The sequence below is a fragment of the Lepisosteus oculatus genome, chromosome 4 (assembly GCF_040954835.1).
Source record: "Lepisosteus oculatus isolate fLepOcu1 chromosome 4, fLepOcu1.hap2, whole genome shotgun sequence".
Lineage (NCBI taxonomy): Eukaryota > Metazoa > Chordata > Actinopteri > Semionotiformes > Lepisosteidae > Lepisosteus > Lepisosteus oculatus.
The window spans coordinates 9973673-9989283 of record NC_090699.1 but is presented as its reverse complement, the minus strand read 5'-3'; the positions used below and the strand labels follow the sequence as shown (position 1 = coordinate 9989283).

General features: G+C 54.1%; 1 protein-coding gene across 1 annotated transcript in view; it reads right to left on the bottom strand.

Annotated features, from left to right (window-relative positions):
• Positions 1–715: 715 nt before the first annotated feature.
• ndrg2 (NDRG family member 2) overlaps positions 716–15611 on the bottom strand; it is a 31629-nt gene continuing 16733 nt past the window's right edge. The window contains exons 2-16 of the mRNA XM_069188610.1: positions 15389–15487; positions 13912–13953; positions 12926–13031; positions 11431–11551; positions 11263–11325; positions 10346–10406; positions 10098–10184; positions 9887–9943; positions 8809–8912; positions 7626–7667; positions 6799–6850; positions 6633–6680; positions 6399–6434; positions 6244–6295; positions 716–5459 (exon numbers count right to left, since the gene is read on the bottom strand). Of these exons, the coding sequence (XP_069044711.1) occupies positions 5290–5459; positions 6244–6295; positions 6399–6434; positions 6633–6680; positions 6799–6850; positions 7626–7667; positions 8809–8912; positions 9887–9943; positions 10098–10184; positions 10346–10406; positions 11263–11325; positions 11431–11551; positions 12926–13031; positions 13912–13953; positions 15389–15463 (1116 nt within the window). The 5' untranslated portion in view covers positions 15464–15487 and the 3' untranslated portion in view covers positions 716–5289. The remainder of the gene's footprint in view (positions 5460–6243; positions 6296–6398; positions 6435–6632; positions 6681–6798; positions 6851–7625; positions 7668–8808; positions 8913–9886; positions 9944–10097; positions 10185–10345; positions 10407–11262; positions 11326–11430; positions 11552–12925; positions 13032–13911; positions 13954–15388; positions 15488–15611) is intronic.

Sequence of the window (15611 nt, the reverse complement as noted above, 5' to 3'; positions counted from 1 at the left end):
GGGATACTGCTCTTGTCACTACTCCTGTCCTGCTGGGGTACTGCTCCTGTCACTACTCCTGTCCTGCTGGGGTACTGCTCCTGTCACCACTCCTCTCTCCTGCTGGGGTACTGCTCCTGTCACTACTCCTCACTCCTGCTGGGGTACTGCTCCTGTCACTACTCCTCTCTCCTGCTGGGGTACTGCTCCTCTCTCTCCTCCTCTGCCCTGCTGGGGGTACTGCTCCTGTCACTATTCCTGTCCTGCTGGGGTACTGCTCCTGTCACTACTCCTCTCTCCTGCTGGGGTACTGCTCCTGTCACTACTCCTCTCTCCTGCTGGGGTACTGCTCCTGTCACTACTCCTCACTCCTGCTGGGGTACTACTCCTCTCTCCTGCTGGGGTACTGCTCCTGTCACTACTCCTCTTTCCTGCTGGGGTACTACTCCTCTGCCCTGCTGGGATACTGCTCTTGTCACTATTCCTGTCCTGCTGGGGTACTGCTCCTGTCACCATTCCTCTCTCCTGCTGGGGTACTGCTCCTCTCTCTACTCCTCTGCCCTGCTGGGGTACTGCTCCTGTCACCGCTCCTCTCTCCTGCTGGGGCATCTTGGTATCTTCAGCTTCCAGTCCTCTTCCTGCTTTCTCCCGCAGGAAGTCCACAGCGCCAGACCCCAGGCCCCGCGTGTGCTCACGCACAGCTCCCCAGCTCACGCAAAAACCACAGACAAGGAAGGGCTTTTCTCAGCTTTTATTGGTATTTTTTAACCATTTCTCTTTTTCTATCGTTGTTTCCTTATGGTTACACAGAAGAATTAGTCACACAGTCAGTCAAGTTTGATTGTTTGTCATTATTCTAGGTTTTTTTTCTCCTCACACTGCTAAAAGCTAAAAGTTACACGAGGACGAGCACGCCGATCTCTAGGGAACATGCCGTCGGAGACAAACGAGAGCAGATGGACACGGAAAGTCACTTTGAACCCCCCCCCCAAAAAAGAAAATAAAACATAGAGACACATAGTCGTCCACACACAAACACCTCTCCCTCGCTCCCTTTTCCCACTTTTCCTGGGGGATTCAAAACGGAGACCTTCGGAACGGATCTGACTCACTGCGACATTCTGGCTTCCCGATTTCACCGATTCCCTGACCCTTCGAGTCCCTTTAAAACCCATCTCGCAAGAGAGCCAGTCGGGGATGAGAGTGGATTTGCTTGATGCCGATTTAAGTCGGACAACCTCCCGCCCGCCGATCCGACGGCCGTTGGCAGTGGTGAGCTGCCGGAGTCAGTTCACAGGCGACAAAGACGAGGACAGAGAAAACGACCTGCGATTTAATAATAATTGCTTACACTTATATAGCACTTTCCTGGACACTCCACTCAGAGCGCTAATGGGGAATCCCACTACCACCACCAGTGTGCAGCCCCACCTGGATGATGCTCCAGTACTCTCACCACACACCAGCTCTCAGTGGGGAGGAAAACAGAGTGGTGAGGCCAGTTCAGAGATGGGGGTTATTAGGAGGCCATGATGGGTAAAGACCAGGGAGACATTCGGTCACGACACCGGGGTAACACCCCTACTCTTTTCGAGAAACACCCTGGGATTTTTAATGTCACAGTGTTACATCTCATCCGAAGGACTTAGCCATTTTACAGTATAGTGTCCCTATCACTATTCTGGGGCATTAGGACCCACACAGACCGCAGGGTGAGCGCCCCCTGCTGGCCCCACTAACACCTCATCCAGCAGCATCCTTAGCTTGCCCAGGAGCCTCCCATCCAGGTACTGACCAGGCTCATACCTGCTGAGCTCCAGTGGGGCTGCCAGCTGTGAGCTGCAGGGTGATATAGCTGCTGGCAATACATTTTAAGTCACGTAACCAGACACAGGGGGCATAGACCACAGTATTTACCATGGAGACAGAATATACGGGAGCTATTAAGGGATTCGGCACCTCCTCTACTTCCAACGATGTTCCCCATCCAGGCGTGGCCTGCAGGAGCGCAGCAAACCAACTGATGACCAACCAAACCCGCCGACCCATCGGTAGGAGGACGGAAATCAAACTCGGCCTGGAATTCGCCGTCAACTTCCAACGGGCCCTCTCGGCGTCTACCGGATCTCGGGGATAACCGATCGGCACGCGGTCAAGCCCGATCGCCACGGGCGGCTCACGCGACTGTCCGGTTCCGCCACCTAAACCTGGAACTCGCCGGCCGCTTCCTCTGCTCTCGGCTTCGTGCTCTGCGGATCGACTCCGGCCGGCCACCGCAGCAAACGAGAGTCTGGTCTCGGTGGGGCCGACCTGCTTCGGCGAGCGGAACGAATGCCCCGCCGACGACGAAACACGCCAGGTTGGCCGGAGAATCCAAATCCCCAATGGGGTCCGCCAGGAGTGTGGGCACAGGGGACAAACCCAGCCAGCGGCGGGGGAAATAAGCGAAATCCTGCGGACACTCTCGGCACTGCCCCGTCTGCAGGGTCCAGGCCCTGGCCAAGTTACCGACGGGGACGAGCCCCCCCCCTCCCGCCCTTCCCTGGGGACTCGACGCCAGTGCGCCCCGATGTTGTGGTTGTGGAGAGTTTCGATCGGTCCGGCCTCTCCCAGATGTAGGAAGTAGGGATGTGGGAAGTAGGGAGGGGAGGCGGGGTGGTGACAGACGTACAGGACCGAGACAGGACAACGGCAAGCTACACACTGCTACACTGCTACAGATTCCTCTCAGCTACCCCACTCCCCCCCGATCTCACACTCTCACACACACACACAGACCAGTGCTCCCCCCAGGGATCAGAGTACGGGGCTTCGTGCTGATGACTGCACTGATCATCATCATCATCATCATCACTGGCTCAGGGCTGGCGGTTCTTCACCCAGTTTCAACGCTCCTCTTCTGCGTCTTCGAAGAACGCGGACACCGATCCGATGGCCTGCGGCTGCCGTGGGCGTTCTTGGGCGGGAGCGACGCAGGAAGCACGGGCTCGCCGACCGACACCAGCCTTGTGGTGGAACTCTTGCCCGGAAAACACCACCCACTCGACACCTCCCAGCAAGCTCCGACAGTCCATCAGTCGACGGGATGACCGTCAGCCCCTGTTTAAGCTCCTCGGACTCTGCCATCATCACCGGCATCTTCATCATCGTCGTCGTCATCCGTCACCTGCAGATCCGAGACGAGCTCCGGCCTAGCCCCGGCTGTCTTCTTACACCTGCCGCTCCCTTCTTCGTCATCTTCGTCTTCCTCCTCCCCTGTCGCTCGCCGCCTTTCCTTGGCATGAGATCGGGGATCCAGAGGGGGGGGTACCTCAACCAGCCCCCCTATAATGCGATCAACACCCCTGGGGCCGCTCTGCAGCACGGCGGCTCGGCAACATCACCCAAGCCGCACGGATTAGCCGGACTTTGGGAGAGACACACGTGCCGTAACTCGGCAGCGGCCTAGAGTGGGTCCTGCAGGGCTCAGGGTTCGATCTGGGGGTTGGGGGGGGACCCCTGTGGAGAGCACCGGTCAACACGACATCGAAGAGCCCCACAGTCTACGGCACACAGCGACACCTGCTGGTCAGGGTGAGAATTCACCTAAAAGAATGGAAGCACTGGTTTGGTTCACTTCGGGCTTTGTTTTTTTTTTCTACAACGAGAAGAAATATGAATGCAAGTATTAATAATTTATCCCCACCACACCCTCTCTAAGACCCCCCCCCGATTCCCTCCTGCATCCCCTCTGACCCCCCAAAAATCACCGATTCTTTGATTTGATGTCACGGCCATCGTGATGTCGCTATGAAGGAGAAGACTCCAAATTAAAAAGGCAGGAGAGGAAGACGGAGGAGCCGTCATTTTCGAGCCAAAAAGAACAGAAGGTGTCACCTTTCAGGCCAGGGAACAAACAAACAAACACAAATAAAAAAAAACAAAACCAAAGAACGACAGTATGTATACATACGCATATTTATATATTTATAAATATATATAAATATATACCCACATCCTCAGAAGGTTAAAATCCATGGGGAAAAAAAGGAAATCACAAAACCATTTTTCCAGACGTTTGATTTCAAAATCAAAGGAAAGTCGACTAGTAAAGTTATCAGTAATAGTAATAATAATAAAAGTAGCGAGAACAATTAATCCCTTTTTCACCTGTGTCTAGGGAGAAACACTCAGCAAAGAAGAGAGGTTCACTGTTAATCCCGTGATTAATGGAAATCCCATAGTTACGATCGAGGCCCAGACCTTTGAAAACACCTTAAGATGTAGCAAATACATTGTTACTTTATTTGTATTATTATTATTACTATTATTAAAAAAATCTAAAATGCCTCACTGAAACGTTTTTAAGAGCTGTAAGGGTCTGTACTGGATAACGCTGTGCAGAAGATCTGGCTCTAGCAACAACGCCCTTTAAACTTCTGAGACACATTTTCTCTTGAAAGTGAGAATCCCCCCTAACCTAACCCTAACCCCAACTCTCACCCAGAGCCCCCGGACTGTCCAGTGTCACCCCAACTCTCACCCAGAGCCCCCGGACTGTCCAGTGTCACCCTGATTCTCTCACCCAGAAACCCCCGGTCTCTCCAGTGTCACCCCGACTCTCTCACCCAGAAACCCCAGTCTCTCCAGTGTCACCCCGACTCTCTCACCCAGAAACCCCAGTCTCTCCAGTGTCACCCCGACTCGCTCTGGGCCCTGGGCTGCTCGAAGTCGCTGAGACGGGCGTGTTCACTGTGTCTGCAGCTGCTGCTGGGAAAATAACATCGGGCAAGGAGACCCCGTCAGGCCTGGACTGAGATTTCACCATCGTCTGCCAGGGCCCTGCCCACAGGCTGGCAGCGGGGGTGCAGCACCACTCGGGGTCAAGAGAAAAGCCCTCCCTGCAGGCGAAGCTGGATCTCCTGCACATCGTTAGCACTGAACCCCCTCTCACCACCACCTCTCTGCCCCCCCCACCCATCGCTGCCCGCAACAGTTTATCCAGCACACGGGGCCAGTTCTGAGGTGCCCATGAATCGCGGATTACGGGGGAGACCAGCGGGAGATGACCGACCCCACGGCCCCCACTCCTACAGGCGTTCCCCCGTCTTCCTGCCGCGCAGGCGCCGTTCCGGGGCAAGCCAGCAGGGGCGCTGTCCTCTCCGCTGGCTGAGCGGCGGTGCGGTAGTGTGGAAGGTCAGCTGGCGATGAAGCGCTAAGCCGGTCAGGCAGGGGCAGGGGCAGTGTCGGGGTGGGGGGAGGGGGCTGGGGGAGCGAGGAGGGGGAGGGGGAGGGGGTGGTGGGGGGGGTGTGTCTCTCACCGCACCCCCTCTAACAGGACACCTCCATGGTCTGGGACGGGGAGGGGGAGGGGGGCACCTGGCCGGCCTCGCTGCCCTGAGACAGGGTCCGGGAGCGGGAGCGCGTCCCGTCCAGGGAGTAGGAGCTGGAGAGAGAGGCGGTGCGCGAGCGAGACAGCCGGGTCATGCAGGATGAGGCCACTAAGAGACAGGACAGAGAGAGGAGAGAGGGACAGGGGAGGGAGAGGAGAGAGAGGAGAGAGAAGAGAGGGACAGGGGAGGGAGAGGAGAGACAGGGGAGAGAGAGGGACAGGGGAGAGAGGAGAGAGGAGAGAGGGACAGGGGAGGGAGAGGAGAGAGAGGAGAGAGGAGAGAGGGACAGGGGAGGGAGAAGAGAGGGACAGGGGAGGGAGAAGAGAGGGACAGGGGAGGGAGAAGAGAGAGAGGAGAGACAGAGGGGGAGAGGAGAGACAGAGGGGGACAGGGGAGAGAGGAGAGAGGGACGGGGGGGGAGAGGAGAGAGGGACGGGGGGGAGAGGAGAGAGAGGAGAAAGGAGAGAGAAGAGAGGAGAGATAGGGGAGAGAGAGGGACAGGAGAGAGAGCGGGACAGGAGAGAGAGAGGAGAGAAAGAGGGGAGAGAGAGGACAGGGGAGAGAAAGAGAGGAGAGAGAGAGATGGGGAGAGAGAGGGACGGGAGAGATGAGAGAGGAGAAACGGGAGAGAGAGACAGGATTGAGAGACGGGTGAGAGAGAGGAGAGAGAGACAGGAGAAGAAGAAACAGGATGGGAGGAAGGAGAAAGACAAGGACAGAGGAGAATGTCAGGGCGGGGAACCCGGAAGGGGACACCGGAATGAGAAAGAGGGGACAAGAGATGAAGAGTGGAAAGAAGAAGAGGGAGAGAGGAGAGAGAGACACAGACTGGTTAATCCTCTGGTTCCTGGAGCCCTGCCTCGAGCGAGCAGACGGGGCTGGAGAGACTTACTGTAGCCCATGCCCTGGATGAAGTACTTGAAGGCCTCCGTCAGCTTGCTGGGCTGCGGAGACAAAGCCGGGGGAGGGGGCAGGTCACTCTCTCCGTACCTTGGACGCCGTTCAAAACACAAACGCGCACAGGCCTCTCTCTGCCAGCGGCCTTACCTGAGTGAGCTGGGGGAGTCCGCCTCCGTCCGCCATCTGAGAGAGAGGACAAGAGCGTCAGCGAACAAGCGTCTGGAGCGGGGCGCGGGGGGTTATGGGACAGCGCGAGGGAGCAGCGAGCACAGGGGGGTCGGGGGGGTCAGGGGACTGGAGGTCTAGGGGGGATTGGAGTCTGGGGTGTCAGGGTGCAAGGGAGGAAGGGGACAGAATTGCGGACGTTCCGGCTCTGTTCACCTTCAGGAAAGAGGTCTGCGTGGGATCCAGCTTGCTGTTGCAGTCCACCTGGTGGGCACAAGAGGAATTGCACCTGGTGAAACCAGCGCACCAGAACCGCGGATCTCACCACGGGGAGGACACACGAAGGACGGGGCAGAGACCGGGGCAGATCACGAATACTCACCACCGTGTCCTCGTGGGGTGACTGGTCTCCCACCACCAGCATCACCGGACACCTGGAGAAGACACAGACAGAGACTAGGGTGAGACACAGACTCTGATGAACACTGATGGACAGGGCCAGTGACCACACCCTGGACACAGAAACTGGACACAAGCAGACCTGGCTGGCCAGAGAGGACAGGCTCAGTGACCACACCCTGGACATATAAACTGGACACAGGCAGACCTGACTGTTCAGAGAGGACAGGCTCAGTGACCACAGCCTGGACACAGAAAGTGGACACAAGCAGACCTGGCTGCCTAGAGAGGACAGGCTCAGAGACCACAGCCTGGACACAGACCTGGCTGTCCAGAGAGGACAGGCTGTGCTCCCACTGCCAGGGGGAGAAGCAGAGACAGAACTGCACTGTCTACTGCACTGAGAGAATCTGAGGATTAGACAAACACTCTTCCCTAAAATAACAAATCTAATCCCAGAATTCCTATTACTGACAGAATGGGAACCGCTCCCGATCCTACTATAATCCTCAAATCCACGGTGCAGTATAACAGTAGAAAGTAGACAAGTGCAGTTCTGTCTCTGCTTCTGTGCTCTATGTGTTTTATGCTGTATGTAACGTACTGTGAAGTATTTGTCTGTACACACTGTATTGACTCTAAATGCTTTGGCAACACTGTAATCATGTGAACAAGGATCTTCGGACTTGAATTTGAGAGAGAGGCTACTGGAGACCAGAAAGAGCCAGTGGAGAAGAGACACAGACACAAACACGGGCGAAAACGCAAAGCAACCAAACAGCCACAAACGTCAGGAGCAAGGCCACTTACTTCAGAGTGTTGGAGCTACGTTCAATGTCCAGGTCTCGACGACTGCCCCAGGGCGGGAGGGAGAGAGAGAGAGAGAGCAAGATTCTGCGTTACTAGGGGGTGAGGACCGCAGCGCAGAGCTCTGATCCAAACCTTAAGATCAGCAGGTCAGGTCCGAATGGACACGTTAGTGTGCAGTGCGTTCTGGGAGTGGACGTTAGCAGGCCTCCTCCTGCCGAGCCCATTAACGGATCTCCGATCTGACTCGTGTTTCACTTTTGGCTGCAATTGCTAAACTGATCCTCACCTGACTGGCCCTGCAACTGAATAGTAAATATTAAGCTTCAATGTCTCCATTTCCCAAGATCCCCCGATGTCTCACATGGTATGGATTAGGCCGGCGTCACGCTGCACGACTTTTCCTAGGATTTTCAATGACATCATTGGAAGAAAATCGCAGCGAGGCGGGGAGAGTGTGGCAGGGTGCTCGTTACCGCACCCCCAGCTCTTAATAGCCCCTCCGACAAGACCGAACTCGCGGGTCGTAGGGGCGGGCTCTCGTGTCTGCGACAGTTGCGGAGGACAGAGGGGAAGCGAGTGTTCTGGGCTGTACTGCGACGTATTCGTCTGTACACGCTGTATTGACTCGACGTGCTTTGGCAACACTGTAATCGTTGTCAAGCGCCTTGGGGCAACCTTGTTGTGAAAGGCGCTATATAAAAAGTAATTGAATTGAATGGAATAATCACGCCAACAGGGATCTCTGGACTTGGATGGGGGGAGAGGCTCGGCTATCTTCGGGGCCGGCACAGATGTCTGTTCGATGTTTCGTATTTGTCGTTTGGTGTCTGTTGCGTGTTTACTGTCGTGCGGGGCTCCCCCTCTTATTCCGGGGTGCTCCACGTGGATAGGCTGCCAAAACGAGGCGACCTCGCGGGACTTTTGCGGCGCAGCGCGAGATTCGGAACCGTGATGTCAGTCGTGAGGGGAATCGCGTAATGAGTCACCGCCTACGATTGCTGGTCGTATAATTTGACGCCCTCTAGGACAGAAAAGGCAGCGAGATTCAGCAGCTGCAGTCGTGAAATTGGACGTGCTCTCAGGCGAGACGTCACGGCGAGTCCTGTGCTGTGAAACACCGCGCCGCGGGCGGCCGCGGGCTCTGTCTCCCTCCAGTGGGGAGACGTGGGAAGCGCAGGCTGACCTGTTGAAGCTCTTCCAGAACAGCTCGAAGTTGTACAGGTTGGGGGCGCTGGAGATCCTCTGTCTGTTGGACTGCACCAGCTCTGTGTTCGCAGACAGCTCCTCCTGCACACACACACACGAGACAAACAGAGAGGCACACGTTTTCAAGAATGTAGAACTTGAGTGATGAGGACATAACTTCAGTGATGAGAAAGAGTCTTCAGTGATGACTAGGGAAGAATTTTGACTCATGTACCAGATGTACAAATGTAATATTGTACAATGTTTCAGAGATTGTAACAGGACTGTTCTACTGTACTGGACTGTAGCTCCTATTGTAACAGGACTGTTCTACTGTACTGGACTGTAGCTCCTATTGTAACAGGACTGTTCTACTGTACTGGACTGTAGCTCCTATTGTAACAGACTGTTCTACTGTACTGGACTGTAGCTCCTATTGTAACAGGACTGTTCTACTGTACTGGACTGTAGCTCCTATTGTAACAGGACTGTTCTCCTGTACTGGACTGTAGCTCCTATTGTAACAGGACTGTTCTACTGTACTGGACTGTAGCTCCTATTGTAACAGGACTGGTCTACTGTACTGGACTGTAGCTCCTATTGTAACAGACTGTTCTCCTGTACTGGGATTGTAGCTCCTATTGTAACAGACTGTTCTCCTGTACTGGACTGTAGCCCCTACTCTAACAGGACTGTTCTACTGTACTGGGACTGCAGCTCCTACTGTAACAGGACTGTTCTCCTGTACTGGGACTGCAGCCCCTACTCTAACAGGACTGTTCTACTGTACTGGACTGTAGCCCCTACTCTAACAGGACTGTCCTACTGTACTGGGACTGTAGCCCCTTTCGGAACAGGATTGTTCTTCTGTACTGAAACTGTAGCCCCTACTCTAACAGGACTGTCCTACTGTACTGGGACTGTAGCCCCTTTAGGAACAGGACTGTTCTTCTGTACTGGGACTAGCCCCTTTTGGAACAGGACTGTTTCCACCAGGTAGGGTAAAACAATCCTGCTAGTGTGAGAAAATACCCCACCAGCTCCCACCTGCACCTCTCCCTCCCTCATACTCTCACCTGGCTGAAGAGGTGGTTCACAATCTGCTCCGTCAGGGAGAAGGTCAGGGTGGTCAGCTGGAGGGAGAGAGGGAGATCAGAGGTCAGAGGTCAGACAGGCACGAGCTTACAAACAGCCAGCAACGCTGTCTGCTACAGTCTGCAACGGCAGGACGTGTCTGTTGGTACAGACCACCTCCGTTCAACCGGCATGGAGGAAATGACCTCTGACCTTGTGTGCGGCCCAGTCTATCCAGCCCTTGGCGTTGGGGTCTATGTTGATGAGCACAAGCCCCTCCACCGAGTCCGGGCAGTTCAGCTGGGGAGGGAGGGGAGGGGACGGGCAGTTAAGAACAGGTGTGCGTGACGTGCTGACGGACACACTGAACCGACGAGGGTGACTGTGTGCGCAGGGCGAGTGTGGATGTGTGAGCGTGTTGGTGCCGACGGGCAGAGGGGCTGAGTCTGATCTTCACTCACCGTAAACCTGGACAGGACATAGGCCCCAGCGCCCACCCCTATTCCAATAACACTGCGGAAACTGTCAGAGAGAGAGGGGTTAATACAGACACACTGACTGGACACTCCAGTACATTAACACTGCACTGAGAGAGAGGGGTTCATACAGACACACTGACTGGACACTCCAGTACATTAACACTGCACTGAGAGAGAGGGGTTCATACAGACACACTGACTGGACACTCCAGTACACTAACACTGCACTGAGAGAGAGGGGTTCATACAGACACACTGACTGACTGGACACTCCAGTACATTAACACTGCACTGAGAGAAAGGGGTTCATACAGACACACTGACTGGACACTCCAGTACATTAACACTGCACTGAGAGAGAGGGGTTCATACAGACACACTGACTGACTGGACACTCCAGTACATTAACACTGCACTGAGAGAGAGGGGTTCATACAGACACACTGACTGACTGGACACTCCAGTACATTAACACTGCACTGAGAGAGAGGGGTTCATACAGACACACTGACTGACTGGACACTCCAGTACATTAACACTGCACTGAGAGAAAGGGGTTCATACAGACACACTGACTGGACACTCCAGTACATTAACACTGCACTGAGAGAGAGGGGTTCATACAGACACACTGACTGACTGGACACTCCAGTACATTAACACTGCACTGAGAGAGAGGGGTTCATACAGACACACTGACTGACTGGACACTCCAGTACATTAACACTGCACTGAGAGAGAGGGATTCATACAGACACACTGACTGGACACTCCAGTACATTAACACTGCACTGAGAGAGAGGGGTTAATACAGACACACTGACTGACTGGACATTACAATATAAAACAGAGTAGACCAGGCAGAAAAATAAAAGACAGAAACACAAAGAGAGACTCACTTGAAGTACTGCAGAACACAGGGGATCATTTCAGCCAGCTGGTCCATTGAGGGGTACTGATACCTGTCAACAAAATGACCACATCAACACCCTGACTGCCCACGACGGCACACACGAGTACAAGACTGTCGCCGACGCTCTGGGCACCCCCTCGAACCCCGGACTGACCCCACGGGGAAGGCAGCTGCCTCCTCCTCCTGTCCCGGAGCGTCGATGTGACACACTGCGAAGTTCTTCACGATCTCCTGCATCTCCTCGAAGTGGAAGAGAGAGCTGAAACAGCTCTTGTCTGGGGAAGAAGACAGTACAGAGCTGAGAACACCACGATCAACAGTCTGAGCACTGTAAATACAGCACTACTGTACAAGCGTGAGTGTACTGTCAATACAGCACTACTGTATGAGTGTGAGCACACTGTCAATACAGGACTACTGTACGAGCGTGAGCCCACTGTCAAAACAGCACTACTGTATGAGTGTGAGCACACTGTAAATACAGCACTACTGTATGAGTGTGAGCACACTGTCAATACAGCACTACTGTACAAGCGTGAGTGTACTGTCAATACAGCACTACTGTATGAGTGTGAGCACACTGTAAATACAGCACTACTGTATGAGTGTGAGCACACTGTCAATACAGGACTACTGTACGAGCGTGAGCCCACTGTCAATACAGCACTACTGTATGAGTGTGAGCACACTGTAAATACAGCACTACTGTACAAGCGTGAGCGTACTGTCAATACAGCACTACTGTATGAGCGTGAGCACACTGTCAATACAGCACTACTGTATGAGCGTGAGCACACTGTCAATACAGGACTACTGTACAAGCGTGAGCCCACTGTCAAAACAGCACTACTGTATGAGTGTGAGCACACTGTAAATACAGCACTACTGTACAAGCGTGAGTGTACTGTCAATACAGCACTACTGTATGAGTGTGAGCACACTGTAAATACAGCACTACTGTATGAGTGTGAGCACACTGTCAATACAGGACTACTGTACGAGCGTGAGCCCACTGTCAATACAGCACTACTGTATGAGTGTGAGCACACTGTAAATACAGCACTACTGTACAAGCGTGAGTGTACTGTAAATACAGCACTACTGTATGAGTGTGAGCACACTGTCAATACAGGACTACTGTACGAGCGTGAGCCCACTGTCAATACAGCACTACTGTATGAGTGTGAGCACACTGCCAATACAGCACTACTGTATGAGTGTAAGTGTACTGTCAATACAGCACTACTGTATGAGTGTGAGCACACTGTAAATACAGCACTACTGTATGTGTGAGTGTACTGTCAATACAGCACTACTGTATGAGTGTGAGCACACCGTCAATACAGCACTACTGTATGAGTGTGAGCCCACTGTCAATACTGGACTACTGTGTGAGTGTGAGCACTGTAAATACAGGACTACTGTACGAGTGCGAGTATACTGTTATTGCAGAACTGTATACCATTATACAGCAGTGTGGGCAGTCCAGTAGGCAGTCCAGTAGAAAGCAGTGTGGACAGTCCAGTAGGAAGTCCAGTATACAGCAGTGTGGACGGTCCAGTATACAGCAGTGTGGACAGTCCAGTATACAGCAGTGTGGGCAGTCCAGTAGAAAGCAGTGTGGGCAGTCCAGAGGACAGGATACTCACGGTCCAGCCCCACGTCGTGGAAGGTGAGGATGGCAGGGCGCCGGGTCTTTCCCGAGCCGTGCAGGGTGACGTGCAGCAGGCCGTAGGGCGTCTCGATGCTGTGCTCCTGAGAGAGGGGGGGGGAGAGGGAGGCGCACCGCTCAGCGGCTCGTCCCGAACACCCACAACCCCCTCCTACGAGCGACACACGCACAGACCGGCCTCTCGGGGCTCTGACCGGGCTCTCAGCACCCCGGTAAATGTGCGCGCGAGCTCGGGCGTTAGCCGACTGTGACTGGGATCTCCCACAGGGGAGGAAATGGGTGGGGCTCATCGGCCTGGGTGTGCCCTTTCTCTCTCTCTCTCTCCCGGTGAAGACAGCGGGCACTCCCCAAATTGAGTTGGGGGGTGACACTCTGCAGCGGCGCCCACAATGACCGTACCGCTGGCCCACACGCCCGGTCTCGCCTGCCACACGCCACGAGGGCCCAGGAGAACCCGCGAGGGCGCCGACTGCGAAAGCCCGGCAGCGAAAAGAGATGGGCGACTCCGTCGGACCCCAACGGTGCCTACGGCGGAAAGTTTCGCGGGGATTTTCGCGAGCACTCCACAGAGAGGTCCGACGCGGAGTCTGACAGCAACCGCGGGCCGGGTGTTTAACAAGAGCTTCCGGCTCTTGGCCCGACCAGGACCTTCGACACAGTCCGCTAGTCGCCATCGACACGGATCAGATTCATGACCGCCGAAGTGACCAGGAAGGAAATAACTGTTACTTGCATGGCGCCCTTCCAAACGCTTTACGTAATGATGAAGAAGAAACAAATGCCATAAAAAGCAAATAAAATGAAACGAGAGCATTCAGAACAAAATGCAAGGCAATCAGACATGGGCCCTAGTGGAAAAAAACTCAGGATCAGCGTCATCTCCTACTGCAGCTCGGCGCTCTCTTCCCAGCTGTAATTTGCAGGGAGTACATCCCAGTCCAAACCACTAGAGGGCGCACCTACCTGGCCCTGGTCTAGGAGGATCCTGGCAGCCAGTTCTGCATCCTGCACAAGAGAACGGGAGAGACGAGATTTCAGCTGGCAGGGGGGACACGTGGGGATCTCTACGCCATGAGAGGGAGGCTCTACAATATCAATCGCTCCTCCCCCCCCAGGAAAATCTGAGATCAGGATTACACAAAACTGGGAAGGATGGCACCTTTTTACAGTCTAGTGTCCCCGTCACTATACTTGTGCATTAGGACCCACACAGACCGCAGGGTGAGCGCCCCCTGCTGGCCCCACTAACACCTCTTCCAGCAACAACCTCAGCTTTCCCAGGAGTCTCCCATCCAGGTACTGACCAGACTCACACCTGCTGAGCTCCAGTGGGGCTGCCAGGTGGGAGTTGCAGGGGGATAGAGCTGCTGGCAAAACATTCCTGTGTGTATAAACTGGGTTTAAGGAGCCAAGGCCAAGTTTAAGGCCAAGGAGCCATGCTAATATATAGCTCTATATTTCAAATAGAAAGGTGAAAATTATTTTAATAAATAAATGCACAGGTAGCCTACTTAAAAAAAAAAACATTTAAGAAATACAACAGTTAACAATTTTATACCCATCAAATCTGATAATCTGACATATCGATAAGAACATTACAAAAAAGAGACCGTGCAGTCCATCTAGCACACAGTAGCAAATCAATCCCAGCAGGTCCGTAAAAGAAGCCAGGGTATCGGCTTCAACAACATGGTTGGGCAGCTTGTTCCACACCCCCACCACCCTCTGTGAAAAGCCTACCCAGGATCTAAAAACAGGGCTTTCAGGATTTGTATCCGGGTGCTATTGTGTACTGCTCCCACAAGGTGGCACTACATCCCTACAAACCTCTCTCTGTTTGCCCAGCTGTCGGATTCCTTTAGATCCTTAATGTGGGCCTCAGTTCCTGCCGGCACTGCTGGCAAAGACTGGATTCTGTGTCGGAGACTCACACAGGAAACCAGACCCCACAGGACACACACGGACACACACAGACACGCATACATAAGATCAGATCACTTTATTGGCCATATACAATTTCTTGCATTAGGGATGTGTCTTTTTTGCAGACCCCAGCTTGCTCTCCATGAGACACACAGACAGGGTGAGAGAAGCTGGGGGTCAGAGCGCAGGGTCGGCCATTTATACAGCGCCCCTGGAGCAGCTGGGGTTCAGGGCTTCAGGGGCTTAAGGGCTTCCTCTGCCAGCCGCAGGATTTAAACCGACAACCTTCCGGCCACAGGCGCAGATCCTTAGCCACAGTGCTACCACTCTGGCCGAAGGTGAGACGGTGGCCCATACTAGGATCAAACCCGCAACCTTGGCGTTATTAGCCCCACTCTCTAACCAACTGAGCTAACCGGCTCCTGCACACGCACAGACACATCCAGACACGCACAGACAGTAAAACACTCCTCCCAGACGTCAGAACACGAGCGAGCCCCCGGTGACCTCTCCTCACCTTGGCAGGATCCGCCTGACCCGGAAGCAAAGGCTTCTCCTCGGTGATGGCGATTTCCTGCAGTTCCGTCGTCATGGCGACTCGGTCACGACAAGCCAGCTGCGGAGGAACAGGAATGACGCCGTCAAGACAAATCTCAGTCTCGGTCAGGCTACCAATCGGTCACACGATCAACGAATCAAACTCCGCTGGCGCAGAACGCAGTTTCAGATCTTTGGGGGCA